The sequence below is a fragment of the Cyprinodon tularosa genome, unplaced genomic scaffold (genome assembly GCF_016077235.1).
Source record: "Cyprinodon tularosa strain WSP-4 unplaced genomic scaffold, ASM1607723v1 ctg214, whole genome shotgun sequence".
NCBI lineage: Eukaryota > Metazoa > Chordata > Actinopteri > Cyprinodontiformes > Cyprinodontidae > Cyprinodon > Cyprinodon tularosa.
The window spans coordinates 2,615,027-2,632,378 of record NW_024038796.1 but is presented as its reverse complement, the minus strand read 5'-3'; the positions used below and the strand labels follow the sequence as shown (position 1 = coordinate 2,632,378).

Here is a 17,352-nt window from a genome sequence, read left to right as displayed (position 1 = left end):
TAAAGACGAGGGGAAAAAATATTGATACATTAAAATATCACAATATCTTAATATGCTGATATTTGCCATTTAAAAACACCACATCAATCTCTTTTACTAATAAAATATTGCTATATGTCGTCGTTATGCTACGAAATCCCCCGAAAATTCACAAAATTTTTCCATATTTTTATATGTTGATATATTGACGCGGTATCGATCTATTTTACAAACAAAATCTCACAAGAATTTGCAAAATATCACGAGAGTTTGTAACAGAAAGATGAAATTTAACAAGATTTTGAAAGTAAAATTGATCAATACCGCGTTTTTAAAAATAAATTTTATATCAGCATATGAAAATATATTTGAGTATATTATTTTTGAAAGTGTCAGAAATGGATAACAAAACTGCTATTTTCAATGACTACTTATTTTTGTCCAGCTTTAACATCGGTATCGATATCGGTAATCAGCTACATGAGTTTTAAAATATCGGCCTAGCGTATATCGGCCAAAATCCCAATATCGTGCATCCCTAAAATTTAGTTTTTCTGCAAAAAGTCTGAAAGTACTAAACTTTGTATTTATACTAGAGATCAATACTTATCAGGCTGATCAGTAGAGCAGTGGATAGCATTACAGCAAGAACGTCCTGGGTTTGGTTCCCAGCTCAGGGTCTTTCTGCATGGAGTTTGCATGTTCTCCCTGAGCATGCGTGGGTTCTCTCCGGGTACTCTGGCTTCCTCCCACAGTCCAAAAGCATGACTGTTAGGTTAATTGGCTTTTCTAAAAAAAAATCTCCTTAGGTGTAAATACGTGTGTGAACGGCTGTTTGTCCTGTTTTTCTCTGTGTTGCCCTATGATGGACTGACGATCTGTCCAGGATGTACCTTGCCTCTTGCCCATAGACAGCTGGAGATAGGCACCAGCACCCCTCACGGCCCCAATTGGGATGATGCATGACAGAAAATGGATGGATGGAAGGATCACTACTCTCTATTGGGCAGTTATTTACGTTTTTATTCTTAAATGGGGAGGATTCAGTGTTTTTCAGTAAGGTGAGATTAAAATATTGAAGTTTTCTCATGATCCTATAACACTGACAGAGTCCGTTTAAAAAGAAAAATCTGTATTGTTCAAAACTGGAATTGGCATGTTCTGCTTTCTGCCAGAAATGTGCAATAGCAGATAGGGTTGTCACGATACTAAACTTTTCAACTCGATACCGATACTAAGGAAAATATTCGATACTCGATACCATTTTCGATACCACAACGATAAAATTTCAACAGAAATATTTTGATTAATAATTAAAATACAATAAATAAACAAATACAATAAACAATAAGAACAACATTTTGAGGTTGTTTTCTGTGCACAGTATTTAGCAAGCTTGATAAAAAACTTACAAAATTAAAATTAAGTTTTCCTTACTTGGCTATGCCTTGTACACATAACAATGCCACTAGCCAAACCGGTTAAGAAAAAAAAATAATTCTCAGCAGCTGCAACTGTTACAAAAAAAGTCTGAAACTGAAAAGTGCGTAGAATTATTCGATCACACAGTGTTCAGAAAGTGCATTTTCCTCTATTCTGCACTTTTGATGAATGACTGTTTAGGTGCGACTGGTACTCGATACTTTTGAAAAGGAGTATTGTATCCGGATACAACGTTTCAGTATCGATACTTTTTTGAGTATCGATACTTTTGACAACCCTAAAGCAGATGCACCCCGAACTACTATGTGTTGGTCGAACACATAAAATACCCATAAATACATTCAAGTCTGTAGTTTTAACATGAAATGTAAACATGGTATGAATTGTACTGCATTTATTTCCACTGATAGCTGCATTTCTGCTGCAGTATAGAGTTGATCCTGATCTTTAGCTACATGCTTCTTCCTCTTTCTTTTCTGTCTGGGAAATGCTTGCCGACACGACAAGTCTCAGGGTCAAATCTTAAATCCCAAAACAATTTTAATTTCAGGGCAGAATATATTAGACCCACATCACTGACACGCCTCACATGCTGCCATCTGCCCCCAGTGGGAGGGGAAATATGAGGACCCGAGGCAGACAGAGGCAAAACCCACACCAGACAAAAACACACAAAGGATGAAAACAACAAAACAAGGAGACACCCTATTATGTTTTCATTCACCTATGCTGTTACCGACTTTAATTTAGGTGCACATGTCTGAGATAATGACTATAACAGAAATATATATACAGCAGTATGAAAGACGGTTAAATGGATACAGTTGAGCCCCCCGTCTCTGGAGTCAGTGAAGTTCCTCAGTTATCTCTAATTATTCTCATGCTTTTTTGTCCATTTCACACCTATGCAGCAAATGAATTGGGCTTTTCAAAGGGGACACTTGCTACTTTTTAGTGACCCAGTTGGGACAGTCCAGGATTTGGGGTGCCCCAGTCGTCTTGTCGGCTTTGGAAACGCGACGGGAGGCTGCGATACCCCTCTTTTGTCTTTTGGGCTCTGGCAGACAATGAGGATTATAGGGCTCCAGCAAGGAAAACTCCCATTATTCCAAATGCTTCATCCATCCTCCTTCCAACACAACAAGCTCTTCTTACTGGGTCACCCTTCAGCATACTCATATAACTCTGTCAGCTTAAAAGCAAGCCCCCACCTACACTTCTAATCCCCCTGTGAGCAGCGTTCCTGGTATCCCCCTTCCTGCTTTCTCATTACAACCCACCCCCTCTTAAACTGTCGCTCATTCTCACCCTTCCCCTATAAGCTGCTGTAAAAGTGCATACTGAAAACACAGACTAGAGCAACACCTGTAATTACAGGGACAGTGGGAAGATTATCTATTCGGGGTAGGGTTTCAACCCAACTTCTCCTCCCTAAGTCTTTATTAATAGCAGTGTAACCTTCTTTTGGCTTCCTTTGTTCTTGCAAGATAAGAAAAAAGGGTTTGTTTTTATGTGTTACTCTCTCAAAGGAGCTGCTTTTCTTACCTTTATAGTTAGGATGAACACGCGGAGCGTACACTCCGAACTTAATGAGGACAGGGACGTTGTAGCCAAGGCGGACCCACTCCACAACATGTAAAGGGAAAAGGTTTGGGGTGGTGGCTTCCTTGAATGATGGAGTCAGGCTGCAGTCCAGCTCTGCAGAGCCACCCTCTCTGGCACGGACCAGCGATGCCAAACTCTGAGACACACCTGGAAACACAATAATATATCATCAGCGCAAAGTCCTGGGTGGGTCTGTGCAGACAGCAAAAGGGGCAATAAACAGGGAACGGACAAATTACAGACGCTCAGCTGGATGAAAATAGGCTCCCAAACTTTCAGCTGTAGGGAAATTTTCTAATTTGGCAAAAAACTTATAGTCAGTGTGGAAATGGGCTGCAAAATAAATTGCAAATCATTTAATAAATATATGCAACCACAATAGGTAAACAATAATAACCAATTATTTACAATAAGGAGCACACATCCAAGCTTCCTATGTGAATAGTATAGTTTGTAATGTTTGCTTTGAAAAGCAGCAGAGAACATCAAGATGTTCAGGTAAATCCAATAAGTTGTTGCCTTTCCAAAACAGCAGAAGTAGCCAAAGGCAACATTTTTATTCCAGCGTCTAATCAAAATTACAACTAAAACTTATGTAAAATTTAATTTATTTTATATTTTGTCCATGTATTGAAATCTAAATATGTTAAAATAAAATGATTAAATTTTTCCCTCTGATACAATTAATCTGATTCAATATATGCAGCCAAACCTTAAAGGTCAATAAACCTCATCAACTAACAGCATTGACTTTTAATTAGTAAAGGGAAAAAGTACGTACGTTGTGATGCATAAAGTGTCATTTAAAAACCAGCAACCAGCCGCCCATTTTTCAATTTTTGTCAGTCAAATTTAGAATTAAATTAGATCTTTAAAAAAATAAAAATTTGTATAAGCAGGATGTTGGGCTTTGATCTAATATTAAATTATAATAATATGGCCGTAATGATGTGTAGTAACATGTTAATAAGGATCTTAGCATCAGTAGGAGTCATTGCTGCTTTACTAATTTAGATATAAGCAATCATGTCATGCAATAATACATTTATTTTTGTTATTTCAGAGTAGACTGGTATTATTTTCACTCCCTGACATGAGAATCTATTACCAACCCTTTCCTCCAGTAAAAGGCGGGAAGAGGGCGACACACAGGTTCTAAAAAGCAATGCCATGACTGATCTTTGGAGAAACTGGTCACAGATCAGCTACTGAATTTGACTTTCCCAGACTGTTAAAAGCCTGGCCGTCAGAGGGCATTCTCAACAACCATGCGGGCATTTGGTAAAAAGATTGCATAGCTGCAATCCCATTAGTGGCACCTGGAGCAAGAAGCAGTCCCTCTACCTCCTTTATCTCCCTCGCTGTCATGTGCTAACATGGGTGTGTGCTCAACTGGGTGCCTGTGTTTGCTCCACTACTCATCTGGCCTGGTGATTACTTTAATCTCAGAGGAGGAGGGGTGAAGCTCTGATGCAGCAGGACCCTCTGTGTTTGGTCCAGCCAACCTCTCACCACCCCCTGGGGTATACGAACGGTCTGTGGACCAGCATGATCAATCCCACCACCACCCCCCCTTCTGCAAACACAAGTACGCACACACAGAAGCGTGCCTGGGGTTGGGGGTCTGAGGGGGGGAGCATAAATCCCGGATTGATCTAAATCCGCACCCAGAGATATGTTGTTAAAGTTGGATTTTGCTCCCATTCTCTCCTGTCCGCTCATGTCTGACCTGCAACCCCTCCTCTTTACTCTCTCTCTCTCGACATGAAACGGGGAGCTTTGCAGATAAACGATGTTGGACATGCAGACCGTCTGCATCCAGCTGATCAACAACATCCTCTGCTGCTTCTTAAAGCTTCAACAGATGCTTGTTGATCCTTAGAGACGATGTTGGTAAGGGATGCTTTCTGGTAGGAAGGTATATCGAGGATAGGGATCCAAAATAATCAGAAACAATGAAATTTCAATGTTAATATTCCAAGTTTACTTTTATATTTCAGTTTTCTTACTTTTCTCATTTTTTCCATTATCTAGCTGTCTGCACCTCTGCCTTTAAGCTTTAGCATCTGAGTCACTAACTATTGTAAAAGTCCCATCCAACCTGCCAAAAAACCTTTATTGTCAATCAGACTTGTAATGCTAGGTACTAAAAATATTGTTTCTGCCTGATTTATACATCCAAGCATTAATTTGATAATATTGGACCAATTAAAAGTGAGATGACTGTTTTGGATCTAAACACTGTGGAAATCTAACCCAGGTAATAAAGAGCTATGCCTTCAAAATGTTTCCATTTTTAGTTCCAAAGAGCTGAAATTATTTATTTTCTTCAACTTTATGAAGCTTAAAGTAATGCAGATTTGCCCTTCCTCACCTGTTACTGCACACTGCTGCTCAGCTGGCTAAAAGAACACAGTTGGGAAGAGTCGTGATTTGGTTTATAAAGGAGCACCACCTCTCACTCCTGTGTAGGTGTTTGAGACACCGTTTTAACATAGACTTTTACCAGCTGTAGGCTGCATGTTGGGAAGCCGACTGCAGGCAGCAGATAGCCTAACTAATCACCCCGTTATACGAGCTTTGGTCTACTAATGTAACTATCAGTAAAAAATCTTCTACCAAATTCTGAGATTTTTTATTCTACACCAGTGAGATGGTTTGTGTTTCACAATCAGAATATGAATTAATGAATGTTAAATAGATGCTCAAAATGTGCTGCATTATTTTTGGCAAGATTATGACATTTTCTTACTTCATTGTTTGTTATCCCAGATTTTCAATAATGTTCTGCATTGCCTTTTCAATTTTTATAGTAAATATTGTGAAACAGTAAAACAATAGTATTTTTAGGTTAATGTTCTTACATTAAATCATATTAAAGACTCAATTTGTGAGTCTTGCGAGATGCTAACCTACTTATGTCATGCAGAAAGGCTGCACAATATCAAGAAAACTTTGAACTTTTGGACAATAATATAGCTTAGTAACAATGGTGATAAATATATCAGTTTTTATAAACCCATGTTTTCCAAGTGCATATTTTTTTATTTGAATTCAATGTCTTGACCACCCACCATTAATTGACATTAAGGTCACCTAGCAACCATCCAAATGGTGAAAAACTACTGCACCCTAAATGCACTAGGAAACGTTATCACAGATCCTTCCTCCCAGCAGCTGTGACTTTATAAAACTGTCCCCAAAAACCTCAATAAGTTGCCACATTCATGCTGATTTTTGCAGTTTCTAACTTAGTCAGTTAAATAACATGCGGCTTTCATTTTTTGCACATCTCTGGTGTTGCTGCTATTTTTTACCTATCCATTACTGTAAAATGTCCACAGCTGTTTATTGATTATTTATCCTCCAGATACAGAGTATTTATATTGTAAAAAAAAAAAAAAAAACTGTACAGTACAGCATGTTATTTGTTTTTTTTTCTTTACTCTGTCAGTTATTTTTAGGAGGTGACAGAAATAAGAATCAATTCTGTTATTTTAAGCACTTTCTAAGGTCCACATTGTGTGACCACTTCTGCTATAAACTTTTGCTGCTGCTGTAACACCACAATTTCCCCATTGTTGGACAGTAAAGGGATATTCTATTCTATTCTTTTCTATTCTAAATATATAATATAAAGCATAAATTCCCAGCTTTGTCCTTCTCTATACTGTTCTTCACTAGATCCAAGTAATCCTATGTGATTTCAATATTGGTCATAGATGTTTTTTTTTTTTTTTTTTGTGGCAAGGTTTGAGGAAAATTGTGATCTAGCTGTGCCATGTAACACAAAGTGTTCCAGCTGTAAATATTTTCTTTGAATATCTCGACTGTGGGACTTTATTTTACACAAATACATGTAATTATCTGATTTCTGCAAAGGAAAGTAAACTGTTGGGGTAATTAGAAATATTCAACGCAATCAAAAAATACAAAGCATGGAAACGCATCAATAAGAAATGCGGCCAATCGATATTTGCATTAGCATACTTACTTAGCAGACAGATGGCTACAGCAGTGGTGACAGCCTGAAGCCACCGTCTCTCCAGTCCCATGGCCGTCCGTCACTCTCCTCCACGCATCCCTAGGTCTGAAAAACAAAACCGTACATCCTGTTTAGCCTTCATCACTTTGACTTTAGTAGCTGTGACCGAATCCCCACTGCTTGGTGGTTACACATCCCCCTCTTTATATAAATGTAATCCCTACAGTTAATGTCTGGACATTATCCAAGCAAAAACACTATATTCCAAATGTGCTTAGGTTGGTGAATAAATGCCTTTTTTAAAAACATAATCTGAGTTGTTTTTTCTTGGATTAAGGCAAAGCGAAATCTGATGCTTCTCAGAACCATTAGTATGCGCCTGGACTTAGGTGTCGTTAGCCACAAGGAAGGCCTCTTTCAGGGTCTAGGTGTTTGTACAGATTAACCTGTTGTTTGGGATTGGTCCAGCTCATCCATAAGGTCTTGTCTGATTCTGAATAGACAAACAGCAGTTGGTGGTTGACAGGGACAACACTGAAAGGTAGACCTACAGTACCAACTCCAGATGTTAGGCAGCACAAGCAGTTTTGCTTACACTTAGACTAAGACTTTGTAGATCACAGCACTTGTTGAATAAAACAGCAGCATCTGGTAAGATTCAGTTGACGGTTTAATGGACAAATGACTCAACAAGAAAATATCCAGATTTGTATCACCTAGTGAACCCAGCACACGACTCCACTTAGAAAAAAAATAACAAAAAAAGTGTTGAGCTACTCTAAAGTCTGAACAGCTGTAGCTCCTGTGGAGGTCCTCCACTTTAAATTGGATTGGAGGGAAGTTAATGTTGTTGCCCTCCAAACATAATGGAAGCTCACTCAGGCTCCCCTTAATTTACTTCCCTCAGTACCCTATAAGCTTTACTTCTTAAAGTTCATTTGAGTAACTTCAGAAGCCCCGCATAAACACAAACCGACTCCAAGATCTGCTGGGGACATTTAATCGCTTAGCGACACTTAAGCAAACAAACAGCCCAGAATAGCGGAGCAGAAGGATGAACTAGTTTCCAAGCCCTGGACCAGTACAGCGGCTGTTAAGATCAAAATATTCTGATGCCTTTTTGTTGATTTCCAGACCAGAGTCAGTCAGGCATCACTGCGAAATGAGAAAGGCCAGGGTTTATTTCAGCAACCCTCTGTTTGCCCTTTGGGATGATGAAATAAGCAATGGATTCAGAAGATAAACAACAAATCTGTACAATCCAAATTGTTTATGTGTCACCTCCAGAGGGCAAAACTGATGGAAGTGATTGTATTTCGCTGCCTCATCTCTCTACCATCACCTTCTCATTTATATCCACACCATGCTATATAGAGTAGCTCCATTTAAAGTGTTTCTGAAATTTAATCTTAATACCAAACCTCCAGCAACATTTGACAATTTCAAACCATCTTTTTTTAAACTTAACCAATCAGCTGCCACTCCAGAATATACAGCGTGGCAGTCTGCAGCAGCCAGCCCGACAGGGACAGACTGAAAGGGGGAGGGCTCTGTCTCCAGGTGCAGTATTAGACAGAGACAAGCAGGTTATTTCCTCACGCAGCAGAGCAGAGCTATTTAATTGGCATGTGCACTCTTAGGGCTTCCAAAGGAGGCTAGATATTAAATTCAGAGTGAATGCATCAAATGACACAAAGCAACGATGCCTCCCAAAAGAATTCAACATACAACAATAAGATGGAAGATAAATGATGCATGGTTTTAAAAGTTAAAAAAGAAGATCTAAAAATTGAGCCATGCATTAATATTTAGCCACAGTAAGTCGATGTTTTGAAGAGAGTCAGTTTTAGTGCAACTAAAGCTGTTACTTTTTGGGGAATTGTCTTTATCAGCTTTGCATGTTAAGAATACAGAGGTCCACCCCCCCCACCCCTTTTGTAATCAAAGTAACTAAAGCACATCTACACTTTGACTAATGAGGCACTGATATAAAAATCTGAGCTGATACATTGTCCTAAATTAATACTGTCTTTCAGGCTGACGGTGACCAGGGGTGTCAAACTGGTTCCAGAAAGGGCCGTGTGGCTGCAGGTTTTCTTTCCAACCAAGCAATAGGACACCAGACTCCAGTCATCTCATCTTAGGGAGTCCAATCTGAACATGATGACTTCATAATATGAATGGAGTCTGGTGTGCTATTGTTTAGTTGGAAAGAAAACCGGCAGCCAACCGACACTTTCTGAAACCAGTTTGACACCTGTGAGTTTGAGACTCACAATCCTGACCTGCATTTCAATCATTGTCACATGACCAAATAAATACCACATGACCGATCCACTGGTCTCCAAAATTAAAGCCGATTTACTTACAAATTACTTGATATTACTTGTAAACGACAGGGGACCTGTCCAGAGTGTACCATGCATTTCACCCGTAGACTGCCACCTACTGCAACCCTGACAAGGACTAAGCAGGAGAAGATGGATGGATGGACAAATAAAGTATATTAGCAACAAAATAAAGAAATAGCACTTACATGTAAAGTGCACTGCAAGCTTATATTATATAAAATATATTTCAAAGACCAATATATAATAGACCAGCCTGAAACTCACTGTAACTGTATCGCTGTGTTAAGCAATATTAATTAAAAAAGAATTGACTGGATTGACACCTTTCATCCGATCCGGCTAATTAGCCAATACTGGAGCTAATATCAGATCTGAGTATGGCACTGATGCATCTCCCATATAAACTGGTCCATCTTAGGCTTTTTAGTGCTGTTGCTCTGATGGATGGTGAATTTACACCCTAGTTTTAAGTTTGTTTGCAGTCTTCCAGGACTAACAGTGGCTCTAGTTCATTCGACAGAGACCAATTGACAAAGACTCCTGGTTAGGTGTCGTAACGCCTTCAAAAAAATACTAAAAAAATTTATCCAAAGTCCGGCTGCCTTCTAATTTTAGTCAGTTTTGTGGTTGCTATGACCACGATGACACAGGCATCACCTAGAACTTCCTTGTATTAACTCCATTATCCTTATATCATCTTCCTGGGCCTGTTAAAGAAACACCTCCGCAAAGCATGATAGTTTCACCACCATGCTTTAAGGGGTTTTATAAAATTGTGTACGGTTACCAAATAAGCATCATGCAGACTAATTCTTTCATGTTAACTCTGCAGCAACCATGTGCATCTTGGAGAATATTACCTTTTCCAGTCCTGTTAGTTTAGGTGGATAGTCATATCTACTTTAAGTATGACTGCAGTTTGGCTAGACGCCGCTGTCTCTTTGATAATGTTTGCTTAGTGGTGTTTTCTAACTAACAAAATAACACACAGGCAGGTTTAAGTGGCGTTTGAAAGCATTTTCACTGCATTTCATTAAGGGGAATGGAGTAAATGAGCCTGAATTCAAACAGGTTAACCCTTTTTTTTATGTTTAATTTCTTTCTAGTTTGCAGATAAGCCCTAACTTCATTTGTAAAGTTTATTTATTGTAAACATGACAAAATTTCAAGCAGTTCAAGAAATAAAGTATAGTAAATAGTTAAATGAAGCAAAAAGTATAAAAAATATTCCTTGTCCCTCTCACTGCTGAAAAAATGAAACACCAGAATAAAGTAATCTTTCAAAGGCAAATATTTCGAAGTAAAGGCCGCATGTTGACACCGTGTAATCGTCCCATGTTCCACTGGATTTCACTGACACAAATTGCTTTGGATCTCAGCATGACTTAGCCTTCTGGATGGCACATTTCTAACACCCAGTCTAATCCTGGCCTCCTGTTTCTTGTGTTAATAGTTTAATTGAATTAAAGATCAAACTGTTGAGACATATGAAGGATGTGCTTTCATGTAGCTGTGCAGTGATCAATCACTGCTATAACAAGTCCCGATTGTTCTGCACATTAGAGGGTTCCAGAGTTTCTTCTAGCGCAGACAGCATTGATCCTTTACCTGTTCGGCAGCTTTAATGTGATGCTCAGGCTCGGACGTGGAGGACACGTGACATTTAAACTCACTGATCTTTACAGGCTTTCGCTGTTGAAGTGCAGCAAGAAGTATTAAGGTAAACACCTGCAGATTTGAACATAGATATATCCTCTGACAGGTTATTTTAGATAAAATTTGATGTGTCTCCAAAATAAGAGATCTACATTTCCATGAATCGGAGAACTAAGGTTTTTAAAGCCACCCTGATCCTTTATTTTTTAGACACCTTACACAGACATTTAAATCTTACGGAACTTGCAGACTTTCCCTTGCAAACAGCACCCAAGTAAGAGGTTGATTGAACCCTGACAGCTTAAACAGCAGGCAGGCTAAATCGCTCCATGTACGTCTCATCTACAACACTTTTATTTAAGAATACACGTCTAGATCATGTTGAATTATTCAGGCTGTGTTGTACCCTTTTACGCCTGACTTGTACTCTTTATATGTAACAATTAAACTGGCTGTTTGACCTTATGTGTGAGGGAGTATGCCTTATCCCTCTGTGCCTAAGCAGGCCCATCAGTGATGCTAGTGACAGATACAGGCCTGATAAGCAGTAGTATTACTCTCTTAGTAATCCCTCCTAATCCTAACAGGCCGTGGCCTTTGCACAAACCTGTGTGCTGCAGCAACTACGAGTGTTTCTGAGGCAGAAACTATGACCGATCAACTAAAGAGTTGTATCGGGGAAATCACAGTTATTAACCCAGTGACTGGTTCCAAAACTCTGCAACCAGCCGGTGGACTGGAGCAGTCGATGCATGGATATGGATTCTGGTGCTACAACCTAGTTTGGAAAATCCATTCATTTGTATTGTTACACAAAAGGAGATCCCAGGGAAAACCCACTGCATATGGATTACCAGTGATTGCTGATAACATATGGCACTACTCAGTTTAACAATAACCGCTATTGAGGGCTTTCCAATGCCTCAGTAGCGGTCTCTCTCTTGCATTCAAGTTTTCTGCTGTAATTCTGCAGAAACTGAAAGAATCCTTTTATTAAACCCATAAATTACACATGTGCTTCATGCATGAGGAGACTGATTGATTTTTTTTTTTCTCTCCTAAAATTATCTGCTTTAATGTACAGTAGCTCAAACAAAACAAATTACCGGTATCCAATTCCTGAGCTTTTGTCCATCACTGCCTATAACTCAAACGCAGGTCAGTCCCATAAAACTAACTGAAGCTCTAAGGTGAGGTCAGGATCTGTAGCACAAATAGTGACATAACAATCTGAATATATTGAGTATTCACACAATGAGACTCCTTCCTGTGATGTTTAGATGGCTCTTAATGAGGAGAGGGAATGGATGTGTGAATCTGTGATGCAGAAAACAAAACCATGCTAGGTATACTGCATGGTAGACGGCTATAGGTGCTATAGAACAGTGAGTTTGGAGGTTTCCTACTGTTAAGTGGTTCTTGATTCTTTTCCACTGTTTTTGAGTGGTGCAAGATTAACAACTCAGTGGGACTGCCTTGAAATCAGAAACTGTGATTGCTCTGGGCAATACTTAGGATAATATTGGAACAAATGTGCTTGAATCTGAACAGGATTAAAAAATTGCAGTGGACTGAAATTAATTGAAATGAATGAGATTTTCACAACAGTGAAATATTTACTATTAGTATTAATATCCAGACTGGAAATCTAACTTTGTACATGATAAAATGTGTGTTTTGAGAGGGTGTTGAGCAATCGGGTGTTTGATTTTGGTCCCCCTGTATTGTCGTAAAAACTGGAGGGGTGCTAATATTAGCCCATGTTCGTATCACCATCCCCATCTCTATTCCTCCAAAAGAATGCCACCTTAATGTGGTGGAGGGGTTTCAGTGCCTGGAATGATCCCAGAGGATATTTTGCTGGGGGTTTAAACATCCCTGGTTGGATGTGGATGTTGTTCTCCCACATCAAACAGGCTTTGGTTGACGGGTCAGACTAAGAGCGGTTCAAAATGCCCCCATGATGATGAAGAAATTGAGGCACGTGACTTTGCCCTGGGAACAGGCCTGGGGTTGCTCAGTGACCGCCTTGTGGTTGGGATCTTCCTCAAGGGATCCGGCAAGGCCCAGCCCAAAGTAGTGACACAAGGCCATCCCCCAGTGGGCTCACCACCCGCAGGGGGAACCATGAGGTCCTGGTGCAGAGAGGAATGGGCAACAATTCCACTAATCAGAGACTCGCCGACAGGCAGTTGGTAAGTGTTGCTGCTAAATTTTTAACTATTGTGTCAGACTGGGAAACAACGGAAAACTGCTAATGCTGCTAACGCTACATCCACCTAAATAGGCATAAACACAAGTCACATTCCAATGCTTACTCCCAGGGGATAGAAAGGGGAAGAACAAAAAACAGATCAGAATGAGCTCTTTCTATTTTGCTTTTCCTAAAACTGATTGTTTGACTATTTAAGTAGCATTGTGTAAGAATTGTCAAAAATTATCAATACTCAAACGCTGTATCCGGATACCATTACTAATTTTGCATGGTATGCAAACTATATACAACCTTTTTATTTGTAATGTTAGATTTCTAGAATGAAGATTAATTTTTTATTTTAATTGTTTTTAATTATTTGGCAACTTTTATTCCCATGCTATAAAAAATGGTACTGAGTAGTAGCCCAGTAAACTAGCCTGTGAGTGGTTTAACCTCAATCAACACCCCAGGCCCTAGAAATGACTGGCCAATCACAACGCAGAGATGTGTTTGAATTTCTGGATGCAAAGTGGGCGGGGTTTTGAGGGCGGAACGACAAAGCTGTGCAACGCTGGAGAAAGAACAACAAGGAAGATGGCAACAACTATTGAACAGTTCTCGTTTGACTCAGCTTTGGAAGGATTCGACTTGGGGTTTTCGTTGAAACGTGAGCAGGAAGAGGCTCTACGCTCATTCATTTTTAATAGGACGTATTCGCCGTTTTACCGACAGGCTGTTTATTTACACTCTCCCACCAGCTTCCTGACGTGCTTACGACGTCACAGCCAGTTGCGCTCATTGCTCAGAGCGTTGGCCAATAGGCACAGACATGGTTTGAAAGACAACGGGTTGTTCTCATCAACAATCTTCTGATGTCTAATTCATCAGGGCCAGGCTAAATTACACATTTAATCTCACATTTAGTCTGGTTTATCAGGCTAACTGAGTAGCAAACATTTATCGATACAGAGTTATTTAAATTGTACATGTAAAATACCAGGTTATGACTACTTTACACAGTAGGAATGGAATAATTGAAAGATTTAACATTTCTGAAACTAGAACTTTTTAGAATCCACAGAGTGCCAGTAATCCTCCAATATCTAGAAATTATACATGCATATGAACAGAATCGGTTTGTTTTTCAAAGTGTTTTAAGAGGAGATTTGCTGTATTGTGAGGTGGAGAAATGAACTGAATCTGTAACTGCTCTCGTTATACCTGCATACATTTAATCATTTATTGATAACAGTTTTTGCTTTGTCATAAATCTGCATATCAGGAGCCTTAAACATTCAGCAAATCAATTTAGACGTCTCTGAGACCAACAGCTTACTTCCAACCCATCGGCCTGTCAGCAGTTGACCCCTGATCGTGAAATATTCATAATTATTTTATGCAGTATGCAGAATTAATATCAAGGCTTTCTCCGTGACAAGTAATGATGGATATTAGTATGCAAAGTCACACCTGAGCTGCTCATATGCAAAGGTTCAAGGACTTGGAGGATTCTGAAAAAAAAAAAAAGGTTTTTACAGCCGTCTGTAAATAATTCAAGAACATTTTCAAGCCAGAGTTGCAATAAACAATCAAGACCAAATGGATTTCACTGGGGATTATTGTTTGAAAAAAAAAAAAGCAAATGTTAAAACTTACTTTAAAACTGATTAAAAAAACACATTTGCTTATTTATATGACCAGTAGCAGAGGTTAAGAGTATGCGTACAGTGGTCCGACACAACAAGCCACTGCAGAGATGCAGGTTTCTGAACAAACACTTCAATAGGACAGCACAGTAAAGAAGAGCGGTGCACAGATTTCAAAACGCAAAAGACAGCTGCAGCCCTTTGTGTAAGACAGTAACAACTAGCTTTTGTCCGACAGACTGCACCTTACAGAGCAGCAGGCAGATAAACTGGTGCACCAACACAAACGCCAAGCCATCCAGATATCCTGTTCAACAAAACAGGTGCATCTTTTAATGGACTCCAGGACTCTAATGCCATATAAGAAGATGGATTTAAAGAAAAACATATATAGATACCCACATATATACATATGTACTGTTGTCAGTTTCTCCACGTTTTAATCCAGGGAGCTGAGCTCCTGGTATAAATGCCATTGCAGACAGATAAACCTCTTTAGAATGGTTTAACATGTAAAAAAGACTCGTTCAGAGATTAGAAGGAGAATGTGTAATACCCAAAACAGCAATATATCTATAACAATAGTAAGATTGTGAGATTAGCTGTTACTGGGAACATTTAAGCTGTGGAGAAACATTCATTGATAGAGTTAGATTAAGTACATGTGTTAGCAGGGAATAAACAGAAGATCAGGGGAGTGGACATGATTTAAATGGATGCTTCTGGAGAGAAAGATTTAATTCTTGCAATCTACTGAGGTTCAAATCTCATATATTGTTTTATCTTCTTTTTTTTTCTGCAGAGGATGTTTGAGCTCCACCTGCACATTCCTTACCTTTCATGAGGCACTTTACACTTCAGCTGAAAGTACAATCACTCAATCCATGGATGCTCTTCTACTTTTCTCTTCAGCTGTAAATGCCCATTCCTTTATTCCCACGGATAATTATGCTTAAAATAAGTTTAGACAGAAATCATGAGGTAAAGTGTTGCAGGTAGGTTCATTTTTTTGAACGTCCAAAGGGAGAAAAATGGAAGTGGTATTAATCCCGCTCCTCCATGGTGATCGGACGTCCCGAGAAATCCGATATTTTTTTAAACTTAATTGCATCCGACCTTAGCCCATTTAAAGTCATCATAAACTTTCAAGCAGTGCGTTTAATTTAGCATTGTTTTCAGTCTAAACTTGCTCAAAGTGGTGCGCAAATAAAAAGTGACATTCAGTCGAAGTAAAGCATCTAAGAGTCGCAGGACTGATGAGGAGAGCACGCCGCGGGGTTAGTTAGAGCGCTGCTGTTGATTCTGTCCCTCCTCTCATTAGCATCAACCCTCTTTTTACTACAGGGGCTGTAAACACTGCTGTCTAGTCGCACAGCAGCACCACAACCACACTTCCTGTTTGACCTTTCAAAATAAAGGTTATCATATTCTTATATTCTTTATCTTTATCTAGCTACGACAGTAGTCATGTCAGACTAAATAATACTACTTATACTTCAGCAATAGTACTAAGGTGTTACTTTATTGTATCTCTTATACTATATCTGTTGGTTGTGTTGTTCTTTTTACATTTCTTTGCAGGTGATGAAGCAGACTGGAGATGTTTTATTGTTATCTCCCCTTTTATCTCCTTTCTTTAATCTTTTCTCCCTTTCTTCTGTTTTTCATTTCCTGTTCTTCTTACATCGCAGTGTCCATGTAATCTAATACTCCTTGTATGAATTATAATAAAGCTATTTATATGCAGAAATCAAGCAGAACACCATGGGGATAGCCGTACTGCTCCACTTGTTAAACTAAAATCTGTTGGGCTCTTTTAGGCATCAAGAAAATTTATCTTATTGCCACATTGCCTGACAGGACACTGTTAAAAAAAAATAAAATACACAAAGCACGAACAGAAACGTATTTTTTTGTAAAATTGAATTAGGGCTTAATTTGTTGCAATATCTTATTTTAAATCATATTTTTTGATAACATAAATGCAAAGGGTACATATTAAAAGTATTTGGCATGGTATAAACCAGTCTGGTTTATATAAATTGTGGCAATGAAATTAGAAATGTAGATATAAACAGTAACAATTAACAATATTTATATATCAGGTATAGGTTGATTATATCAAAAACTAACAAATAAAATGTATGACAAAAATCCTCAGAAGTAGCCATTGGAGTTCTTTTAGGATTATTTTTTGAGTAATTGTTTGAATATGGACAATTATACAAACAGAAATCTGGCCAAAGTCAGTCTTCACTAATAATGTCCCTGTACTCTATTCCAGCCACTTGGTTATGGTGCTTCTGGTAAGCTTTCCTTGCCAGCATCTTACACCCTGCAGTTATCTGCTGGATTGTCTCAGGGGCCTCTTTGCACAGTCTGCACCTGGGGTCTTGTCTGGTGTGGTAGACCTGGGCCTCTATTGCTCTGGTGCTTAGGGCCTGCTTCTGTGCAGCCATGATGAGTGTTTCTGTGTTGTCCTTCAGTCCT

The 17,352-nt window shown here is 39.0% G+C and overlaps 1 protein-coding gene across 2 annotated transcripts in view; it reads right to left on the bottom strand.

The window, feature by feature from the left end:
• The window catches only part of igsf9b (immunoglobulin superfamily, member 9b), a 40,144-nt gene extending 23,960 nt beyond the window's left edge, over nucleotides 1–16,184 (bottom strand). For both annotated transcript variants that reach the window (XM_038285696.1, XM_038285697.1), the window contains exons 1-3: nucleotides 15,698–16,184; nucleotides 7,022–7,117; nucleotides 2,968–3,174 (exon numbers count right to left, since the gene is read on the bottom strand). In XM_038285696.1, the coding sequence (XP_038141624.1) occupies nucleotides 2,968–3,174; nucleotides 7,022–7,082 (268 nt within the window). In that variant the 5' untranslated portion in view covers nucleotides 7,083–7,117; nucleotides 15,698–16,184. The remainder of the gene's footprint in view (nucleotides 1–2,967; nucleotides 3,175–7,021; nucleotides 7,118–15,697) is intronic.
• Between the last annotated feature and the right edge of the window lie 1,168 nt (nucleotides 16,185–17,352).